The sequence below is a fragment of the Gambusia affinis genome, linkage group LG08, assembly GCF_019740435.1.
Source record: "Gambusia affinis linkage group LG08, SWU_Gaff_1.0, whole genome shotgun sequence".
In the NCBI taxonomy this organism is placed as follows: domain Eukaryota; kingdom Metazoa; phylum Chordata; class Actinopteri; order Cyprinodontiformes; family Poeciliidae; genus Gambusia; species Gambusia affinis.
Genome location: NC_057875.1, coordinates 5,078,357 through 5,101,069, shown reverse-complemented (window position 1 = coordinate 5,101,069; position 22,713 = coordinate 5,078,357). Strand labels below are relative to the sequence as shown.

Sequence of the window (22,713 nt, the reverse complement as noted above, 5' to 3'; positions counted from 1 at the left end):
GAGGCAGGTGAGGCAGGTGAGGCAGTGCCTCACCAGCCATCATGGAAAGAAAGAAAATATATAATCATAAAGTAATTTAAATTGTTATATTCATCCGGTGGTTTGTACTAAAAAATATTTATTTTTCATGTAGCTTCACCAATTTCGATTTTTATTTGTTCAAAATCGCTGAATTTTCTTATTTTCCCATTCAAATGCTTGGAAGCGATGCCGGTGAGGCAGCAGCGAGCTCTGCCTCACCTTGGATTGCGCAACGCCTGGCTCTGCGCTGGCTGCTAAGCGGAGAGAGCATGTTGCTGTACGGCGTCAATAAAATGGTTTAAACACATTTAATATGTGAACTTATTTCCAATAATTTAGCTTATGTAAATAATGTACAGTGCTTTTTGTCACCAACTGTGTTTGTGTAACGTGTTTCGTGTAATGAGCGATTATAAACGGCAGAGAACAGGTTCGAGGTGAGGCAGGCAGTTCTCTTGCCTCATGGCAGGGGGCGCTCAAGATCCCAGACGTTCGTCTTGTTCACTCCTCAACTGCCGAGTAAGTGACAGCGAGCTAGGCTAAACGATTCGGGAAGCAAGTCAAGTGCAGCGATAGATTATAATAGAGATAGTGATTTTTTTCCTCTCGCTTATCCCGACTTTCGACATTTATTTTGTTTTGTTTTTTAAGGAAATGTGTGTTTTGTGAGCTACAGTTTGTATGTGTAAGGATGCAGAAGTGAAACATAACCTGTAAACTGCTGTCAATCTATGCATCTATTTGCAAATCTGATTCTGATGACGTCAGTGCCTCACCAGCTATGAACCTCACCGCACGTCACTGGCATTTAGTAATGCACAGTTTTGCACATATATTTATTCCTTGTAATTATTGTGATTATTGCTATACTAGAGATTGGCTGTGTGATAATTGTATATTTTTGGTTTACTTTTTTGATTTTTTTTCTGCCAATGAACTCCTTGGCTTTCACAGCCCAATTTATTATTTTATTATTTATTATTTGAATTTAGGTGAACTCTACAACAAAATAGAATAAAATGTATTTAAATAAGGACATGTCAAGAATACAGTCGCAGTAACATGATAAAAAGTTATACCATAATAAAAGTGAAATAATGTGAGAATAAAGTATTAATATTACCAGAATAAAGTTGTAATATTGAGAGAATAAAGTAGAAATTTTGTAAAAATTCCAACACAAAAAAATAACAAAAGATAAAATGAGGAATGTTGGTCGTTGTGAATTTATACTTTGGTGTCAGTTTTACAGATGAAGAAACATTTAATCTTTTAACGCATCATCAAATTATTGAAAATATTTTCTATCATTTGTAATTAATCTCTTTTAGAAAAAAGAGTGAGACAATGAAGTCCTTTCAAAGTGAACCAGAATATATCTGATTCCAGTGAAGGCTGTGGCTATCCCTGTTCCTTTTGCAACTTTTATTACATGTTTTCCTTCCACTCAACTTTCTCTGCATTGGCTTGAATTTAGCACTCAGAAAAATCTGTTTCTTAGCAACGTTTTGTAATTGTAAAAATGTTTTAAAAAACGGAGAGAAATTACAGAAGCAGGTCATTAATTAAATAATTAATCTAAATTTGATTGAGCTTATCACTTGACTACCAATAAGTCAAAGGATAAGACTGACAAAAAAAAACTGAGTCTTCTCTAGTGTTGAGAGAATTGACCTACATTTTTCATAAACTTCATTAAATGTTATTACTTTGTCAGTTGCGTTTCTGACAGACTAAACACTTGGATAAACTGAAAATTGTGGTTTTCTCACAATAATAAGCAATATATTGACATTTATAAAATATAACAGCAGGTGAAACTTAAGGAGATTGTAGAGTATTTATTTCTAAAAGAATTGCACTCTGTTCCAGCGTTTCTTTTCCGGTATGGCCTCCGCCATCTTTGTTTCTGTATCAACGGCTTAGCTTAAGGATGACCTGCGGCGCCCTCTGGTGGATGGTGCCCATACTACAATAATAAAAGAATCGGGGGGGAGAATGTTAGTTAATCGATTTTAACTAATGTTAATCTAATAATAAGTCGAGTAATTGTTTGCAGAGTGTGTGATTCACAACAATGACAAGAAACTCATCACTTGCACTAAGAATATGCTGAAACGGCGGGAGGTTTAGCCTGGAAAGATTTGATTTATTTTTATTTTTTTTCATTCTGCAGTCCATTATGGTTCTGAGATCCATGGAGGGGTCGGTGGTTCCGTTGCCGCCCATCCCCTCCATCAACAGCAGCAGGAGGAGGAGCATGGACCCGGGAGATGAGCGCCATGGAGCGGCCCGGTGTTTTCTGCCCTGCGGCGAAGATCTCCATCTATCAGTGCGCATTGATTGAAATGGCGCATTTGGCCGCAGGCTGCCACAGGCATGAAGCGTGACGCCAGACGCCATTTAGTCCAGAACCAGGGGGATGTTGGACCCCCATGTCCGGGTGGATCAGCGTCTGAGCCCCGCGGATGGTGGTGAGCTTTGCCGGACCGAGCAGCCCAGTTTATCCCCGGCAGAGCGCGTCACCAACCGGAGCCCCGCGCTCCGCTTTCCGCTCGTCAAAAACAAGTCCGGGCAAGAGGACCTAATCCCGGCCCCGAGGGTCTGATGAGCCCCGGGCCAAACTCGTCCTGCAGCCTGCGCTTCTCTCTGTTGGTTCTGGTTTGTTTCTGCTTTACGCACCCTCACCAAAAGGACGGAGACGAAGTCGAGCGGGCCTGGAGCCGAATCCAATCGAACTTCAGGTGGAGATACCGAGCTGCCTGTCCATGTCTTCCGTGTCCGTGTCCTCCCAGGTGAGAAGAAAACACGCACTGCTTGTTTAAACCTGATATTCAACACTGTCGATGGTCCTGACGTAAAACCAGACTTCATTTAAAAACATCCAGTTTTATGCTTTATTGGCTCTTTACTCCGCTTAAAGCACCGATATCATCAAACACAACACGAGCTACTAAAAAAATGATACGACTCTAAAATCGGCAATGGATACCAGTTTTAAAGTTGTAGGTTTTTAAACTAAAATGGAACTTTTCCCTCTCGACTCGCTATATGTTCTTCCTGACAGAAATGCGGCGCTAGCTACTTAAAGCGGGATTTTTAATTCAGTGGACATCTCTGCTGACAGATATTTTACAACCCGAATTCCCTTGAAGGCCTCGGAGAGCCATAATCAGCTGATATAAATGATCCAAGTCGCTCTTTTAGTTTTAATTTGTAAGAAAAGGCTTAAATGTCCAGATTTCCTGACAGGGGCTGGAATAAGGCGCAGAAAGCTGCCCGTTTGGCCTTAAAACCTGCAGATATTTGATCACATAATGTGTCTGTGCACACTCTCCCATCTATAGGTCACGTCATGGCACATGCACGCGCATGGAGAGGCGTGGGGGTGTTTGGCTGCAGGCAGCATTCAGGCTGCGGGGCCTAGACTCCTGTTTCTCTCATGCTTCACAGCCTCATGGTGCCGGGAATGGGGAGTGAAGGGAGGTAATCCAGTTAGCGCCTCCCATTAACCCCCCAGGACATCATGCTAATATCTCCTCTGTTATTATACCCAGAGATGTTGCTGTCACTTTATGAGACTAACCGTTCTACTCAATTCAAAAAATGCTTTATTTATTCCAAAAGGAAGATTAAGTATTGGTGCAACTTTTATAATTCAAGTATTTTCAAAGACGTTTAAGCAGGAAGGATCTCCAGTTTAGCCCTTTGTTATGGAAAGGCGATTGTTCCTAGTGATACAAGAGAAAACTCAGGTTTTTAGGACAATGGCTGTTTATCAGTTAGTTGTTAGTTGATCAATGAGACTAATGAACTTTAGATTAACAATAACTTGCAGTCCTAGTTTAAATACCAGCCGTTTTTCAGTGGTAAAACCATCAGAAAAATATTCCAAGTGAATGCAGTGCAGTTCCATCAGAAGACCTTAGATGACTCACAATGGACTCAGCGTTTTTAATGAAACGGGAAGTAAAGCTTTTTTTTTTATGACCCATAGTTAAAACTCCTCTCACCTGTTCACTCTGTCCAGCAGGAGGGGCGGAGCCTGTCCAGGATGTCTCTGAGCCACTCACCTGTCTCCCCCATGACGGCGCAGGGCATCCCGTCCCCCGCCCAGCTCACTAAGGCCAACGCCCCGGTTCACATCGACGTGGGCGGACACATGTACACCAGCAGCCTGGCGACACTCACCAAGTTTCCAGAGTCCAGGTGAGACGGATTGGACAGGTGTGATGAGTTAGATATCTTCATGACACACCTGTAAACTCAAACGGTTGGTTCTGAGGAACAAGTCAGTTCAAACAAAGTTTGATTTGTAGTTTGAAGAGAACAGTCTGGACTAGAGGTATAAAAAAAATCTATTCTATTGAGATTACATAGATCCCACAAGTCTGAACCGAAAGTGATCCTCGCCATCTTGGTAGGCAAGTGAAAGCATAGCTAACCCATGGCTTCCAGACCAACAAAAAAGCATATTGGCATTCTTGATCAATTTGGAAGAGAAATATTTATCAACAAAATACAATCAGTGTTTCAACGGTCCTAGCTAGTTCAGTAGTAAGTACTTAAGAGTAAATATCTGATATTTATCTTGATATTACACAGAGATGGGTACTGAAAAACTGTAATGGAGTAATAGATGTAATGTACTTATATTGGGTCACCAGGGGGCGCTGTGGGGCTCAGCAAGTTGGAGGGAAGATGAGGGGAAAAAGTAAACAAAACTAATTTCATACATTTTTAATAAAAATTTTCATCATTATTTTTGTTGACTTTTTGTTATTGAATCTGTTTTTTATGATATAAGTTAAAAAAATTGTAAATTAAACTTATATCATAAATGTTTTGATTGGCCGAGCTAACGTAGCAAGCAAGAAATGGAAACTTTTATGACAAGAGAAAGACCAAAGGAGGAAAAAATAACTGTAATAATTAAATAAAATTTGATGTGATTAATATAAAATGTTACGTATTACAATCAAAAGAGGATTGTGATGAAAAAATTTACCATCTGGTAATAAAAGTTATAATATATTATCAGATAACATTTTCCACCACAGAATTCATGGCCGCCTGAAATCGGACAAAATGAAGCACCTTTTATGCTAAATGAATGTAATAATTATGGAATAGTGAATAAAAATCATTCTAAATGTTTAGGACCGTACATAGATTCTGTTTCTCTGATCAGATCAGCCGGTGTGGTATTGATAAGTGATCGGTTTCCAGGATCGGCCGGCTGTTCAGCGGCAGCGAGCCCATCGTGTTGGACAGCCTGAAGCAGCATTACTTCATCGACAGAGACGGAGAAATCTTCAGGTTCATCCTGAGCTACCTGAGGACCTGCAAGCTGCTGCTGCCAGAAGACTTTCAGGTGGGTCAAAGGTCACCTTACAGGGGTCACTTCCCATGTGGACCGGGTCAGAATATTCACTTCTCAAAAAGAAAAGAAGAAAATAAAAGAAAAGCAAGCAAGAAAGAAAGGAAAGAAGAAAATGAAGGAAAGGAAAAGAGCAAAAACAAAAGGAAGGAATCTGGATTATATGTTGATTAATAAAACCTGAAAATCTAAATATTTCCCAATAATTTCACTAACAGACCTAAAAATACTGAAATCAGATCCAGAGGATAGGAGTCTTTAGACCAGATTCCTGAAATGATCCGGTTCCTCCAGCAGCCGATTCTCATCCAGCTGTTTGTTCGTCTCAGGATTTCCCCCAGCTGTATGAGGAGGCCCGGTTCTACCAGCTGGCCCCGATGGTCCGGGACCTGGAGCGTTGGCAGGCGGAGCGTGAGGCCCGGCGGTCGGCGGCGCCCTGCGAGTGCCTGGTGGTCCGGGTCACGCCCGATCTGGGCGAGCGGATCGCCCTGAGCGGGGAGAAAGTTCTCATAGAAGAGGCGTTTCCTGAGACCGGAGACGTCATGTGCAACTCGGTGAACGCCGGCTGGAACCTCGACCCGACCCACGTCATCCGCTTCCCACTCAATGGCTACTGCAGGCTGAACTCCGTACAGGTGAGCAAGCCAATCACAGAGCAGATACCTGCGTTGACAGTGTATTAGGGCCGTTGTGGATTTTAAAAAAATAACACATTTCAGTCAAAAGAATTCAGAAATTTTCTTGAAAAAAGAAAGGAATTACCGAGTTCAAAACTCAAACATTTCCATGTATTCGTGTTTTTTTCCTGTTGTGGTTTTACTCCATCTTTGTTTCTGCATCAACTGGGTCTGTTTAATTATGACCAGTAGCGCCCTCTGTTGGATGGCAGTCAATCTGCAACACTAAAAGAAGCTGGTCAACTTTTTTTTGGCCCTTATCAGAACCCTTACTTTGCTCTCTGCAGGTTCTAGAGCGTCTTTTCCTCAAAGGCTTCAACATCAAGGCGTCCTGTGGCGGCGGCGTCGACTCGACCCAGTTCAGCGAATACGTCCTGTGTCGAGAACTGAGGCCGAGCCGGTCCGTTAGCAGCACCCCGGTCCGGATCAAACAGGAACCGCTGGACTGATATCGGAAGCAGCTGCTGCTTTCAGCGTCTTTTTTCTACCCAACCTGTTTTCTAAGCTTCGTATTTAACGTTTGTGTTGCAGATAAAAACCTTAGAAAGAAACACAAGGAGTTTCTTCTTCCTTTATTTCATTTTGTAACAAAGGTACAAACGGTGTAAAACTGCATCAGGCTGAATGTAGGAAATATAAATAAGTCCTGAAGCTCAGGAGCTGGATCCAAACTAAAAGCTGTTAAAGCTTAAAAAGTCCAAGTGCGCTCCATCATCGAGAATTTTCCAGAGTCCAGGTTCAGCTCAGTCTGCCGGGAGGAGGAGGAATGTCGGACCTTCAGAACCTGAGAGTTCCTGTGTGTCGGAGAACCAGCTCCCTGCAGGGGAACTTTCCAACACCAGCCGACTGGCCTCCATCAGTTCCTGAATTGTTGAACTGTTCCTTTAAACCATCTGCGGCTCTCTCTCTCACACACACACACAAAAACGCAGACACACACACTCAACAGCGTCCTCTAACCGAGCCGACCGTTGGGAACATTTAAAACATGGCGAGCAGTCAGAAGGCACCTGTTCAGGTACAGCGCTGGAGTCTGGAGGGGGCGTGGCCAAGCCGGCAGCCAATCAGAGAGCAGCTCACGGTCCAACATGGCGGGAAGTTTCAGTTAAAGCCGCTGCAGTTAAAGGAGCGTTCCACCTGTTCTACCGCACACCTACCTCGTTTCTCACCTGGTTCTGCTGCACCCCTTGGGGAGTTTCAGTCCAGAACTGGTTCTGGAGTTCAAATAACATGAATGAGGCTCACTATTGATTTTCTAATTGATCAATGAGGATCAATCACACTGCAAAAACACCAAATCTTACCAAGTATTTTTTTTTACAAGAGTTTTAGGGCCATATTAACCCTTTTACTGCCATGAGGATGCCGGTGTCACCATTGACCCATTGACCTGCATGTGACAGTATTTGGGGTGACAGTTAAAGTGTTAAGAAAATACAGTCAAAGTAATATGGGAATAAAGTCAAAAATAAAGAGAATAAAGTCGATATTTCTGGGATAAATTCATGATATGGCTTTATTCTCATATTTTTTTAGCCTGGCTCTGATATGCATAGGCCATACCAAGAAAAACAATAAAATTACAAAACAAGCAATAATAATAAAATAATAGTTAATATTTCAAGAATAGCCATAACATAACTTTATTCTACTTTTTATGTATGGCCCGAAAATATGTAAAGTAAAAAATTATTTTCATAATTTTTATAATTTTCTTACCTGGTACAAATATTTTTTCATAGGGCCATACCAAGAAAAAATATATTTATATTATGAGAATAAAATTATAATATTACAACTTTATTCTCATAATATTTTTCAATTTTATTTTCTAAATGTTCCCTAATACTCCTCTGTATTTTTTCTTTTAGATTTTAGTGAAAATATGCTAGTACACTTATATAAGAAAAAAACAATAACTTACAAGTAACTTTTCAGCAAAATATAGGAGCTTGTTTTAATTATATAATTCTTTCATATGGATAAAAATGACTAACACCACAGTCAGATTTTTTAAATTTATAACAAAGGAAAAATGTCTTTCTATAAGACAATAGAAGCAGAACTTTTTTATTCCGGTTCATAAGTTACTGATTTTAAACAAGCTCCTATATCTTTTGAAAACATTTACTTTTGAGGAAGTTTTGTCTCGTTTCATGTGTGCCAAAAATATTTGTACTAGAAAGTAGACCAAAAATATTTGGTAAAATTTTGTGTTTTTGCAGTGCATGTTTATCTGAAACAACCAAACTGTCCCTGAGTGAGAAAACGTTTCGTCTATATGTTCTTACATGATTCTGGTTCAGTTCTGAAGTAAACGGGTCAAACGTCTCTGAACAGGTCAAATCTAACAGTTCCGTCCCTCCTCTGCAGAACCCGTTCTGGTGGTTGGGAGTTCTCCTTTTCCAGCAGCGCTCTGTAACCGGACTGCTCCTGTCTGCTATTGCTGGAGGACCAGCAGGGGGCGCCAATCACTTCAGGAGGGCCTTGTAGAGCATGAGGGAGCGGGCTGTGCTGCGGTCCTGCTCCAGACACAGGATGAAGTCCCTGAGGTTGACCCGAGTGATCCGCTGCCGGAGCTGCTGCCGGGATGAGGAGGCAGAGGAGCCGGAACCGGATCCCGACGTCACCTGAAGGCGGCAATGTTAGAGAGTAAAACTACAGGAAGTCAAGAGGAAAACTACAGAGGAAGTTCATGAGGTTCTGAGAGGCAACTCCAGATCCATCAGTCTATAAAATAACTCCAAATCAGAATGATCTGCTCTGGTTCTGGAGCTGGGCAGCATCAGACTGGGCTTATCTGTTTGGGAAAGGCCCAGTTCGTCTCGACTCTGAGGAAAATCCTGAAGAAGATTCCAGGATGAAGCTTTCAGGGTGATCAGGACGTTGATTTGTCTCCGGCTACGTTCACACGAGGGCTGCAACTAATGATTATTCTGACGATTAATCAAATAATGAATTTGGCACATTCTGCTGATTTTTCATTACATTAACTACTTAAGCATGTTTTTATACATCAAAAATACAAGTAAATAATTCAGTTACTTTTCTGAAAAAGAAATGGAACATTTTATTGCCTAAAATATTTATTTAGTGTACGATTGATTATTAGTAGCAAAAGATATTTATAAATACAATGTGGGGCTGATCTGCCTAAAAACGGTGCCTAAAAGGAATATTTTTTACAGATTTTGGACCTGGTGAATCTAAGTCTATGCCACAGTACAAATGTTTTTCTTTTATCTTAAATGCAATATGTATGTCTATATAGAGTATTGCTTTTGCTTAATTACTGCTCTAACTGTTGTTCTTTCAGCAAATCGATTTTTTTGAGTGTGTATACTCAAGTTTACTTAATCAATTATTTGAATTAGTTGACGATTATTTAAATAATCAATAAATAATGATGAACTTGATTATTCGTTCAGCCCCAGTTAACACCTCTCTAAACTTGGCTTGATTCTCGAGTCCTGATTAGACATTTGTTCGACTGAAAAGCTCAGAGTGTGATGGCTAAAATAAAAACTGTTTACAGTTCAGGTAAAATTAACAGATTTAGAAAATCTCCAGCAGCTGCTAACAGGATCTGAACCCCTGAAATGAGGATTAGAGGGTTCAGTGTCTACTGAGAACATGGCTCCCTCTTCCCTCCCTCCTCTGAGCCTTTAGCTCATTTCTGCAGGGCTGCCTCCAGGGTATGGAGGGCCAAGGGACTTTATGAGCCCCCGTCGCTCCCCCCAAGCAGATTCTGACCCCCTTTGTCTGGGGAAGTAAAAGCCTACGGGATGGGGGAGGAGTCAAGAGTCCAAAATCCTCTTGCATGTTGTTGTTTATATCCGGAAATACGATTCTTTTACATGCCGTCCGTAGCCACTCTGCTGCAGGAGAACAACTCTGTTAACAAAATAAAACCTGGAGATGTAGGTATTATTAATTTAGTGCAGTGAGCCACAGCAAAGGGGAAAATAACAGAAAAAACCTTCATAAATAACTCAAAACCACTTCTACTCTTCTTTTCTTCCCCTAACTCAACATGTTACCATAGTAACTGACTGAAAACAGCTCCACTAATGGATCAGGATTCAACACCAAAAAACACTTAACCATTTCCCACATAAAGAACAGAATATTCAGTCCATTACAGTTTTATGTTTTTAGGCATAGTATTTATTTTATAATTATTATTAAACGTTCGTCTGAACACAGACTGGCTAATGATTAGATACATCTGCTCTACTGATAACTTGTCAGAGTTGGTCACCATTTTTTTATTTTTTAACTGAACTGAACCACCAAATTCTGCAGCACACCTAGCTGTTAAGGATGTCAAAGTCAAGCTAGCATAACTGACCTACTTCTATCTCCCTCACTAAGTTTCTTCTCAAATTAAAACGTTTTCCTGACCTTGTTATCTCATCGTCATACTGTTGACAATTATTAGGAAAGCACTGTGTTCCTTTTCCTTTGATATATCATGTGTATATTTAAGATTTAGCACATTATGTTGACAACTTGACAGCTAAAACCAATGTTAGCCATTGTAAGTGAGCACCTTTTTGGGGATCTTGCGTGCATGAAGTCACAGTACAATGTGTCTATGTCATCACAAAGTCACATGACCAAATGGCTGATTACCTCACTGCTTGCTGAAGCACCGCCTCCTGAGTCTAACTTGCGTTTCTTTCTCGGCCCGATGGCGGCAAGCGCCGTGAGGTTGGCGTCTCGCTGTCGCATCTGAGCCAGTTCCTGCTGCTGCATCTGTGGACAGGAAGTTACAGCTGTTACGACAGGAAGTTGAAGTGGTTCAAACGGGAAGCTTTCTGTCTCAGAACTCATCAGAAGCCGAACGTGAAACCTAGCCGTACCTCTTTAGCCTTCTGCTTCAGCCGAGCCTGCTCCGGATCCTCCTGCCGGGCCCGACTCTGGAAGAGAAACAAAAGCTCTTGAAATGTGACCCATAAGGATGTGCTGTGGTGGCGCAGGGGTTAAGCACAGCCCACATAAGGAGGCCTTGGTCCTAGGCGCGGCCGTCGTGGGTTCGATTCCCGGCCTGGCGACCTTTGCCGCATGTCTTCCCCCTTCTCTCCTTACCCACTTTCCTGTCTATTAACTATCAAATAAAGGCCACTAGAGCCAATAAAAAAAATAAAGAAAAAAAAAAAAAGTGACCCATAATGCTTCTTTGAACAGGTAAGGATCGCTCCATGGTCTGATTTTAGTCTGGTTAGCCACTGCACAGCATATACAGTAGTAAAACTAGCTGACCAAATGTTCTGGTGCCCAGCTTGTGTTGCCAGGTAACAGGGCTGGGCTCTGCTGAGGTTGCTAGGCAACGGCACAGTGGCTGTTAAGTGCAAAAACACTTCATCTTACCAAGTACTTTTGGTCAAGTTTCCAGTTAGTAAACATTAGTAAAAATGATACAAGACAAAAATAACTTACAAGTAAAGATTTTGTAAAGAAATTGGAGTCTATTTTAAATCATTAATTCTTTAATATTGATTCTTTTAAAAAGTTCCAGTCCAGTAAAGTTTTTATTCGCTCTGACTGGAGGTTCTACATTGTGACATCATCATCCAGCTGAAGTTGAATTTCAACCTCTGCTCCAGTTTCCCCAGATCAGGTTGAGATATTTAAACAGGTCTTCCGTTGCCATAGCAACCCAGGTTAGCAGTCACGCATGACGTTTGGTACCTTGGCGGCCTTCAGCAGCATCTCGCGCTCCTGCTCGTCTTTCCGCTGCTTCTCCATCCGCTCCAGCGCCTCGAAGAACCGCAGCTGGGAGCGAACGTCCGACGACTGCTCATAGGTGAGGTTTCCTTCATCCTGAGGGAGGAAGACCACGGATCGGTTACCGACTTCCTCTAAGAACAGTAAGACCTGACAGGAACCCGGTCAGAACCGTCAAGATCTGGGTCCAAAACAGGCAGTTTGCAGGATATCGTCCATTAACACTCTGATCTGCTTCAGTGGGGTTGATTATCAGGTTTTAGAAATGGGAATACACAAATTATATTTCTTTTATTTAGGCGGAGCTACAAGAATTAATTGATTTGTAACTCATTTCATCCATAAACTTTGTGAATTTAATTTATTGCTGAGCAAATAGAGATAATGCAAATAAAACTATTTTGCATTTTTAATTTAAAGAAAATATGCCTCCTGAGTATTTTGACCAGAGATGCAAAACATTTGGACTCTCCCATCTTAAACCATAATGGGTTTATTCTGTAAAAACACTTCTAGGTTGTTTTTATACATATATAAAATCTGGTATTAAGAGACACAATATGTTACTGCCAAGGTATACGGGTTATTCCCACGTTCTCTATGACCTCTCACCTTTGCGCCGTCTGTGCGGTGCTGAGCGATCACAGAGGCCTTTTCCAGCAGCGAGCGCAGTCTGGATTCGGTGGCGTGTGAGATGAGGTTCACCACCTCCAGAGGCACCTCCGTCACACCCAGCTTCTTGGCTGGGGAGCAGAACCAAACGGAACCATGAGAACCATCGGAACTGAACCACTCCGGCACCACGAACAGTTTGGTTGGAAAGAAACCGTTAAGCATCCATTGCTCTCAATTAATGACACTAAAAATGTTCCATAATGCAGCGTTGACAATGCAATTGATGTTGCAGTGGCTCCCTCTGCTGGTGGGGAGAAATATATTCTTTTAACTAAATGATGGATGTACTGACCCGAGTCCAGAATGCGGCGGTGCAGAAGGCCCGGCGGCAGAAATGATTCGTCTTTACAGGATCGAATCTTGGTGCCGACAATCTCTGAGCTGGTTGCTAGGATACGGGCGTTTTCCTCGTTAAGGTTGACCCCAGCCATGGAAGCCACATCGTTGATGTCGTCGTCGTCTCTGTGGAAGTTCAGAGAGAGTCAGAACTTTTAGATTTGACTGAATGACTGGAAGTTCAGCATCCCGACTAAAACATGAAACTGAGCTGAAGAAGCCCGGCTCACTGTGACGTTTATTCAGGTATTTATTTCAAAGCTACACATCTGACCTGCATTAAAAAGCTCACTTGTAATTACAGTAAAACTAAAAGCAGGCTGGTTGTTACTATAGAAACCACTAATAAAGCTGCTGAAGCTGAATGAGCTTTTTATTTTCACCCTACAGTTTGACTCAAATACACAATTATTGGTGTTTGTTTTGAATTTATTCAGCTGTGATTATTTCTGAAGCTGAATCAGAAACATTCAGAATGGCTGTAAAACCAATTATCTGCCAGGTTTTGTATGACGTTTCGGTTCCAGGTGCTGATTGGACATCGAACCCACCTGAAGGTCCCGCCCCCGGGGTCGGTCGGTTTCTTCTGATTGGCCTGAGCTGCCAGGTGGACAGGAGCTTTACCTGCCATGGTGGTGGGACCCCGTAAGAGTGTGGCTGCAAGGAGAGACGATTCAGAGAGAGGACAGGTCTGAATGCATCGTTCACTTCTCCACAGTTAAACTCAGGAACTTTTTAAGCATTTTCAATGTGAGTTTACAAACTTTTCCACTTTGGCGATAACAAAAACACAAAAAGACAGTTTTAATTCACTATCATATGACATTATTTACTATTTATTAATAATGTATTTTTATAGTCTTCTACATTCTGCAGCAGGGACAAGATAAACTAAAATGTAACTAAATTTCATTGAAACGTCTCTCTTATCTTACACACCAAACTGGTCCAAAAATAAACCCCAGGATTTAACAAAAAAGTCTAATTTCAATAACTTGACCATATGGAACCTTCATTTCAATTACATGGATCAATAACTCATTGAGCAAATATTCAACTGTAACATTTTCCAAAGCTAGGCTTTTAATTAAACTTTAGATTGCACTTTAATACAACAATAAGCAGTTTGAAAAACTTTATACAGAAATGAAGAATTTTCCAGTCCTTGAAAATTGAAATTCAAGCACTTCCAAGGATTTCAGTCACCCATTTTTGTCAGCTTTAACACAAAGTGGAGCAACCAGCCTCACCTGGATGTCTGATTTGCTGACTGAGGACCACAGGAGAACGGGTCTGGATGGTCTGGACTGTAGCTCTGCCCACAGCCTGCAGCAGAAAACAAAACATCAAAATGTTTATTATTAATCACCACTGAAATCACAACCTTGTTTAGACATATTATGCTTCTTTGAACAGGTCAGGATTGCTCTATGGGCTTTACAAATATTGTTCATTACACTTTTTGCAGAAGATCAAGTTTAGACAATAAGATTTTAGTCTCAGTTCTGCTTATTTGAGCTCCTTTCAGAATAAGGCTTGTCACTTTAAATCCAAATAAGTCGCATGTAGCCATGCCTAATCCTGTCACAATAAGCAATAAATCAATTAATAAAATTAACCACATGATAAACTTACATGAGCTCAATAATTTCCATTCTGATCAATACTTTGTGAAGGGCAAATCTGTTTACAGAGAGTTCATAATCTATTTTTATTTATGGTTTTGGCTGTAGATGGTTTATATTTCTGCTTTATTTATTGTTTAAATTAAAACAAACTCAATAATTTCCATTTGAATGATGTATCGTTTTCTCTTTCTACCAAAAACTTTATGACTAAAGTCTTCAGTCTGGTGTTTTGGTCTAAACACTTTGAGCTGCCTTGTTGCTGAAAATGTGATACATGAATAAAATTATTCATCCAGTGACCTCAACTACGACAACTTTGTTGACAAAGTCTCATAATTTATTATATTTTTTTGTTATGGAAATTAAAAATGTCTTCTAATTCTGGTGTTAAATGTTCTGGATAAAACTGATCTTTCAGAGATCAAACTTGCATTAATTATACCGTCATCGACATATTTCTTGAAAATGGTCTCAAAACAATATTATCATGTATTGCAATAATTTTCGGGACAATTTATCATCCAGTAAAATGTTTTATTTTTACACGTCCCCCCCAACTCAACATTTACACTTCCATGTAAAAAGGGCTGGTGACAGATGCACAATTATATAACTGAACATCTTTGAAAAACAGAAGTAGAGCCTTCTGCACAACCAACAAGAATGTAGCAAGTGGTTTCTGGATGGTAAGTCAGCAACAAAACACAAAGTACAACACACATAGCGGTAAAAATAAACGTGCTGGACCTCAGCTTGCATTGCTAGGTGACAGGTGGAACTCTGCTGGTGTTGCTAGGTAACAGGTTGGGCTATGCAGGGGTTGCCAAGTAAGATGCATTTCCTGCTGATTTCACATTACAGTCAGAAGGTTTTTGAAACGGCTCATTTTCTAGACACCAAAAAACGTACGGCCAAAAAATGGCTAGTTATTTGTTTTAACCATTTGGGCCATTTTTAGAAGCAGTAGAGACCTAAAAAAGTCCAAGTATGTTTTTTTTTTTTTTTTTTAAATATATGTCCTCTTTAAATCACTAAAGCAGTGAAGGACAGGTTGCTGAGTGTTACCGTGTTTGTGATGGGTGGAGTCAGGCGGACCGTGGTTCCCGTGGCGTTGACGGGCAGCCGCGGCCTGATGGCTGCTGCGGTGAGGGAGCCGGGGGCGACTGGAGGCGGAGCAGAGGTGGTGGGCGGAGCTGTAGTCAGAGACTGCTGGCTGTTGAGCAGAGTCTGACGCAGAGCAGGGAGGCTTTTCTGAGGAGATACACACAAAGATCATTCACTGCATGAAACTGCTGGTAGAGGTTTGGTGATTTTATCAGCAGATTTCATCTTAGATAGCATTACAGAACCTCATGTTTTCTAATTTGGGTATACAAGTATTCATGCTGAAAATATCCAGTACAAACCTAAACAATGCAGAATGTCTAAGTGGGTGCAATGCAAGACTTTGTACTAGAGCTGCAACTAATGATTACTTGATTACTCATTTATTCTGACAGTTAATCCGATTTTTAAAAAAGACATCTTTCCTACAAAATTAGTAAAAAGTACATTCAAAGATGCAAATAAACATAATTGCATTTAGTTTAGAATAAGAAAATAAACATTTATTGCCTAAAGTGCAATAACAGATTTAGGCTTTCATCGTTTGTAGCAAAGGATGAATCTGCAGCTAAAATATATTTCTAACATCAACATGTTAAAAATTCAGCCCTTTCAGTAAGTGTAGAGCTGAACTAGTCATTATTTTTTATATTAATCTGTTAATAAACAGGCATCAAAAGGTGCTTTATATAATTTTTTTATCAGGGTGGAGATAAAATTTGGTAGAACATATTTACAGATAAAATTGTTTTGATATTTTTGTACAGTTTTGACTTAATTACTTCTCTGAGTGTGTTGTTCTTTCATCAAATTGTTTTTCTTAGAGTCCGTATACTCCAGTGAATGAAAGGATTACTAAATTAATTGACGATCACTTCAATAATCGATTCGTCACGATTAATCATTACAGGCCTATTCACTCCTTTATCAACAACTATGGTTATAATTAACTTCTAATAACCATAGTTACAGCCTGATAAATATTCATTCAACTCTAATAATAGTTATTAACATGAATAACACATTTATTAACATAAAATTGCTGTGAGAAGTAGTATTTTCACTTATCTAATTTTCTATTTTTAACAAATGTAGTTATTGACATGTATAATCATTAAGGTCTAGTTAATACCATTGTTAAAATTTTATAATTCTTTAAAGATATTAGGATTAATAACGGTAAAAAACAGAATTCAATTACCACAGCAATTAGAATCAGTTAACCTGCAGCTTTAACAGTAGAAATATGTATTTTTTCAGGACAGGTACCTTGAGGAAGGGGATGAGGTAGGGCTGTGGGGAGGACTTCAGCTCAGCCTGCAGCCGAGACGTGAACTCCTCGGGTTCGATCTTTGCGTCCTGAAAAGATGTCAGAGCAAAAAGACGTGAAGACACGCGGACATAAAACATAACGGCACAAAGACAAAGTGTCCAGGGATGTAACAGGCAGACATGTTCAAGTTTTAGGAAATTAAGTCAAAGGAACAAAAAGCAAGAGGAAACCATGAAGACATGAACTGGACCTGAGGAGCATCTGGAGTAGAGCTGGGCAATATGGCTTAAAAATAAATCTGATTTTTTTAGACCACCTTTTTCCTTGTTTTCTTTTCTCAAAAAGGAATTACAAGTAAGTTTATTATAGCATTATTAAGAAAGTAATGTTTATTATTTCAATCGTCTCTTCTGTCAGTTGTACAATGGAGTGTCAGGCTCAGGCTATGACCATTTTTGTTTAATTATGAAAATATTGTCACAATATGAGCAGAATAAAGAGACAATTTTACCAGAAGAAAAACTTAAAATGACCAAAAAATAGAGTTATTGAGATCTGACATGTTCAGCTCAGTCCATGTAGTTCTTTCTTCAAAATACTCAGAGTCCTGAAATTAATAATTTAATGCTGATGTGTTATTAAGATTATTTGAATAAAATCATATTAAAACTTCATCCAGGCAACATTACGACTTTATCATCATATTATTACAACTTGATTTTCATATTATTACAACTTAATTTTTGCACAACTTTATTCTTGTAATTTTATTTTTCTTAGCATGATCTTAATACTCTGTTGTAGTAAAACTTGTAGAACTCACAAGATGCTCAACATTCCTCTTTTTTGTTATTTTTTCTTTTGGAGTTCTTCTAAAATTACTACGTTAATCTCCTGCTATAACTTTTTTCTGGTATTGCTATGACCTTATTCTAAAGATAATCTTAATCTGCTCTTAATATTTCGTTGTAGAGTTGAACTGAGTCCAAATAAATATAAGCTGTAAAACATGCTTGTCAAACAAGGTGGCGGTTCTGGGTGTGCTGACATCACTCTGAACTACTGAAACCCAGGTTTTCCAAAAATGACGTCTTCAAAACACCAAAGATTCAATTAATTAATAAAACTGATTTATCACTCAGCCCTAGGATGCATCAGCAGAAGGATCTTAGCAGCTTACAAGCAGGTCCTGAACGAGGGTCTTCACGTTCTTGGACGTTTCGGGAGCTGGGGAGTTATGTGACGCCAGCTTGATGAGCGTAGACAAGAAGTTCTTGCATTTCTTCACGTTTTCCTGCATTTCCTGTTGGGCACAAATACGTGTGAAAAACAAAGCAACAGCAGGAAGCCGGAAAAGTTTGAAAATGTTAGAAAATGACGGGAGCCAACCTGCGACACCACAGTGACCCTGGCGCCAGGCGGGGCAGCGGGAGGGGGCGTGGCGCCGCTGCCGGGTAGCGGTGTGGGCTTGGCGGTGGGCGTCACCCCTGCCGTGATCACCGTGGAGGTTTTCTGAGGCGGCGGCATCTTCACGGCAGCAGGAACTGCGAGGGGCTTCAGAAACAGAGAGACATTATTAGATCCAACTAATCGAACTGCATATTCATGTGTTAGAATGGCCCAGTCAAAGTCCTAACTAAATCCAAGTCAGAGCCTGTGGTATAAATTAATTTTAATAAATACCTCCATCCAATTTGACTAAAATTGGATTACTTTGTAAAGAAAATTTGGGCAATTATTTTAGATTTTTGCCCAATTTCCCAAAAATAACAATTAATAAGGAAGTGAAAAAAAACTCCAAAAAACAACTAAACTGTTGTCAATGTTTCAGCTTATTGGTTAGCAAATAGGAATGGAAGTTATTAATGTAAACTTAAATGAGCTAATATCATCTTACAATTTATCGATAAGTGGTGAATTTTCTTAAAAACCTGAGTTTTCTGCTGAATGAAGTGGGACGACAACCATCTTTCCTTACGATAAAGAGCTAAATTTTCATAACATAAAGACATCAAAACATTATGTTGTGTGTACCTTCTGTATTTGCTCTTGAAGGAATTAAACTTCGCTCCATGAAGTCGATTAATTCCCAACCGCCCTCAAAATTAGCCGTGCTTATTGGCATGTTTTCCCTTCCATCCATCATATTACAATTTTCCTGACATTTCCGCTCCGCTTTTCTGTCATCATCCTCGCATTTGGAGCACATCAGTATTTTTTGATTGAGAAGTTAGCGCTGTTCCTTTAGCAGCTCTGCTAACGTGAAACTTAAAGAGCTTGTCGAGAGTTTATATATCAAAACAGAACCGCATAAATTGCATTTTTCATCAAAAACCGGACTCCGTTTGGACCATTTCTCTTTTCCGTTCTTGTAATGTTTTGTATCGCTTTGTTTCTGTATCAATGGCTCCTCTTCAGGATGACCAGCGGTGCCCCCTGCTGGATGGCGGCCGAACTACAACACTAAAAGAAGGACTAAGCGGACGTTATTTATAAACCGATTGAAACTCATTTTAATTTAATAAACCATTAATCGATAATCAATGGTAAGTTTATTAATTGTTTACTTTCCTACTCTGTTTTATGTTGGGCTATGATCTGTGTCTTAACCTGTTCCACCTCTCAGCAGGATAACTTACCTGAACAGAGGTGGTGGAAGGAGACTGGACTATTCTGGTGGGAGCGGGTGCAGCCAGCCGGACCGCCTGGGGGGCTCCAGGCGCCTGCAGACGATTTATGGTTTGTTTCAAAATAAAATTACCTGATTCAGATTTTACTGAAATTACAGATTAACTCCAGAATTTATGAAGAAGATCTTAGTCAAGTTCTGATGGTATCAAACTCACCGTGGTGGCGGTGCTGACCCGGATAGTCGATGTCGCCAGTGGTGTTGCGGGTCTCTGAGTGACCACCGTCTGACTCTGCTGCAGCTTGGCCTGAGCCTGGGCCAGAGCCTGCTGAGGAACCAAGACCAGCTGACCCGTCTCGGTCCGGACCAGAACCATACCTGCAGGAGAAGAATTAAAACAAGTGAACAAAGAGGTTCTACAGACAGAATGAAACAGAACAGCTGAGCTGGATGGAAATCAGAACCAACTGGACAGAATGGAGAATTGAGAAGAAATGAGATCAAGCAGATAATAAATATTTACAGTTTGCTTTTGTGCTCAGCTTTAGGATGAAAGATGAAAAACTTCAGGCAGATCAACCCTGAAAATTTGGGAAAAATGAACAAATACTTCCAGTTTGAGATAAAATTATTAGAGTTGAAACAATTAATCATGATGAATCCCTTATTGAAATATTCAAGTAATTTTGTAATCGATTAATTGTTAACTGAAGTATACAGACTCAAAAAAAGGCTATTTGCTGAAAGAACAACAGTCAGAGCAGCAATTAAGCAAAAACTGTACAAACAAATACATACATTTAGCATTTAAGATGAAATTAAGAAATGAAACTTTGTAAATATGTTCCACCCAAAACTCAAGTGGTTTAGTTTTAGCTTCACCTAGTTCAAATTCTGTGGAAAAAAAATATCCTCTTTTAATTATGCTTTGCTATTAAATTATTACTACATTGCAAAAACACAAAATCTTACCACGTATTTCTGGTTTAGTTTCTAGTACAAATATTTGAGTACACGTGAAATAAAACAAAACTAACTTACAAGCAACTTTTGAGAAAGATATAGAAGCTTCTCTTAAGTAAATAATTCCTAAATATTCATTTTGAAAACAGTAAATCTTAAACTTAGGGCTTCAACTAACATTGATTTTAGTAATAGATTATTCCAACTATTAATAGGCTAAAAACAATTCCCATATTCTGCAGATTTTTCATTTAGCCACTTACATTTTTTGTACAATTTTGTAAGTACATTAAAATAATTCAATTCCTTTTTTAAATAAGAAAATAAATATTACCTTAAAGGTAGCAACATTGCATTCCTTTTGCATACGCTTGATCATTTGTAGCAAAAGACGTATCTGTAGCTAAAAACTACTTCCAGCATCAAAATGAAGAGTCCTTGCTGCCATCAGTACAGTGCAAGACTGAACTGATTATTTTTTTGTATTAACAGATTAATAATTGTAAAGCAAAAGTTATTAAATAGTATTTTATTATTATTTTACAGAATTTAACCAGGAGAAGCTAAACTACGTGACTTGATTTCTGTGTAAAACATATTTACAGACATTGGAAAGAGGTTGTTCTTATATGCAAAATAGGCCTATATATATATATATATTTGGTACAGTTTTGCCTTACTCACTTCTCAGAATATGTTGTTCTGATTGAAAATAAATACTCCAGATGCTCTGGAGTCTGTATACTCCATAAAGTCTGTCTTAAGCATTAATCAATTACTAAATTAGTTGGCAAATATTTCAAAACTTGTTTTATCCCCAGTAATTGTTTCAGCCCTTGTTCCACTTTCAGATTTTTTCACTTATAGAAAATTTTTTCATCTGTCAGTGGATCAAGTACTTTGTCAACCAATATTAAGGACTTATTTACTTAAAACTGATCTACTTGATAAAAAAGGTGTTTTTGCGGTGTAGCTACGTCAGGGCGTTTGTATCTTTGAATTGTTCATCCAGAACCAGAAGCCAGCATCACAGAGCCGATCATAAGCAGATGTGTGTCCTCACCTGGAGGGATGGTGAAGCCGGGCGGCAGCTGGATGGTTGTCTGCTGCTGAGGCCGGACAGCCAGGGCGGTCTGCGGGGCAGCCGGCCGGGTTGTGGCGGTCACCAACTGGGGTCTCTGCGGCTGGATGGAGGTGGCCGCCCCAACAGCAGCACCGGGCGGCCTCACCACGGTCTGAGCCAACCCGTTGAGGGCAGGCTTGGCTGCTGCGAGCGGTGTGCTGGATCCGGTCTGGGTCTGGATGATGGAGGCCTGGGCTGCAGGAGGAGCTGGGGTGCTGGTCACCAGCATCTTGGTGTGCATTAGAGGGTTGTTGTGGTTCAGGACCTGAGCGGCTGATAGGGAGGCTGAACCCTTCGGGTCCAAACCGTTCTGGGCGGTGCTGATCACGGGGCTGGGGAGCCCCTGTAGGGTCACAGCAGGGGAGCCCACCGGGGATTGAGGGGCAGGGAGTCCGGGTTGTGAAGCCAGGGTCGCGCCGGGTGGAGGGGCACCGGGTGAGCCCTCCACTTTCCCGGCTCCGGTGCTGCCGTTCAAGGGCTGTAAGCTGGGGGAAGAGGTCCGGATCGCCTCCACCGGGCTGGGAGCCAGGACAGCAGCCCGGGGGAAGCTAGCAGCGGGCTGGCTGCCCAGAGTTACCGGTACGGGTAAAGCGGTCAAAGAGGGCGATCCTACCGCTTGCAAACCGGTTCCGGTGTTTCTTATTGCCCCGGCGGTAACAGAGGAGGGAACGGTTTGCCCGGACAGAGGCTGGTTGGCGCCCGGTTCCCGGGTCGACCCCGCGGTTTGGTGCCCTTGTTGAGGCTCCGAAGACCCCGCTTTCCCTGAGAGGCGGCCGACCGCCGCTACGTCCCGCTTCCCGTCCGGATCAGAAGCCGCGGGGAGGGTTCTGTCGCCCAGCTGGGACTCCAGGGAGCCCACCAGGTCGCTGACCGCCTTCTCGTCCACCTCGGTGGACAGCATGTCCTCCAGCGGGTCTGGGGCTCCCGCCATCTTTGATGCTTCGCTGTTGTGCAAATCGTTTTTTAGAATGTACGCATGCGCCGAGGATCCGGCTGCATTCGGAGCAAAGATCTAGATGGATCAAAGATCTAGATGTACCAAATGTTTCAAGAACTGTGGGAAAGCAGGTCCAAAGAAACAAAATTACACGTTTTAATTATTTAGAGTCGAAAATAAAACAGAAGAGATCCCAATAAATGTATAAAATAATAATAAATAATTTGAAATAGTAGA

The 22,713-nt window shown here is 40.7% G+C and overlaps 1 protein-coding gene and 1 pseudogene across 1 annotated transcript; one reads left to right on the top strand and one right to left on the bottom strand.

The window, feature by feature from the left end:
* Positions 1–1,934: 1,934 nt before the first annotated feature.
* Positions 1,935–7,020, top strand: LOC122836208 (annotated as a pseudogene).
* LOC122836207 (transcription initiation factor TFIID subunit 4-like) lies at positions 6,636–22,513 on the bottom strand. Its single transcript, XM_044125990.1, has 15 exons — positions 21,480–22,513; positions 19,671–19,831; positions 19,464–19,547; positions 18,214–18,378; positions 18,005–18,127; positions 16,821–16,910; positions 15,513–15,698; positions 14,070–14,145; positions 13,371–13,476; positions 12,776–12,945; positions 12,421–12,551; positions 11,773–11,904; positions 10,944–11,000; positions 10,714–10,836; positions 6,636–8,708 (listed from the first exon to the last, which is right to left on the bottom strand). Exons 1-15 carry the CDS (start codon positions 22,468–22,470, stop codon positions 8,550–8,552), a joined length of 2,754 nt encoding a protein of 917 aa, XP_043981925.1. The 5' UTR covers positions 22,471–22,513; the 3' UTR covers positions 6,636–8,549.
* Positions 22,514–22,713: the final 200 nt, after the last annotated feature.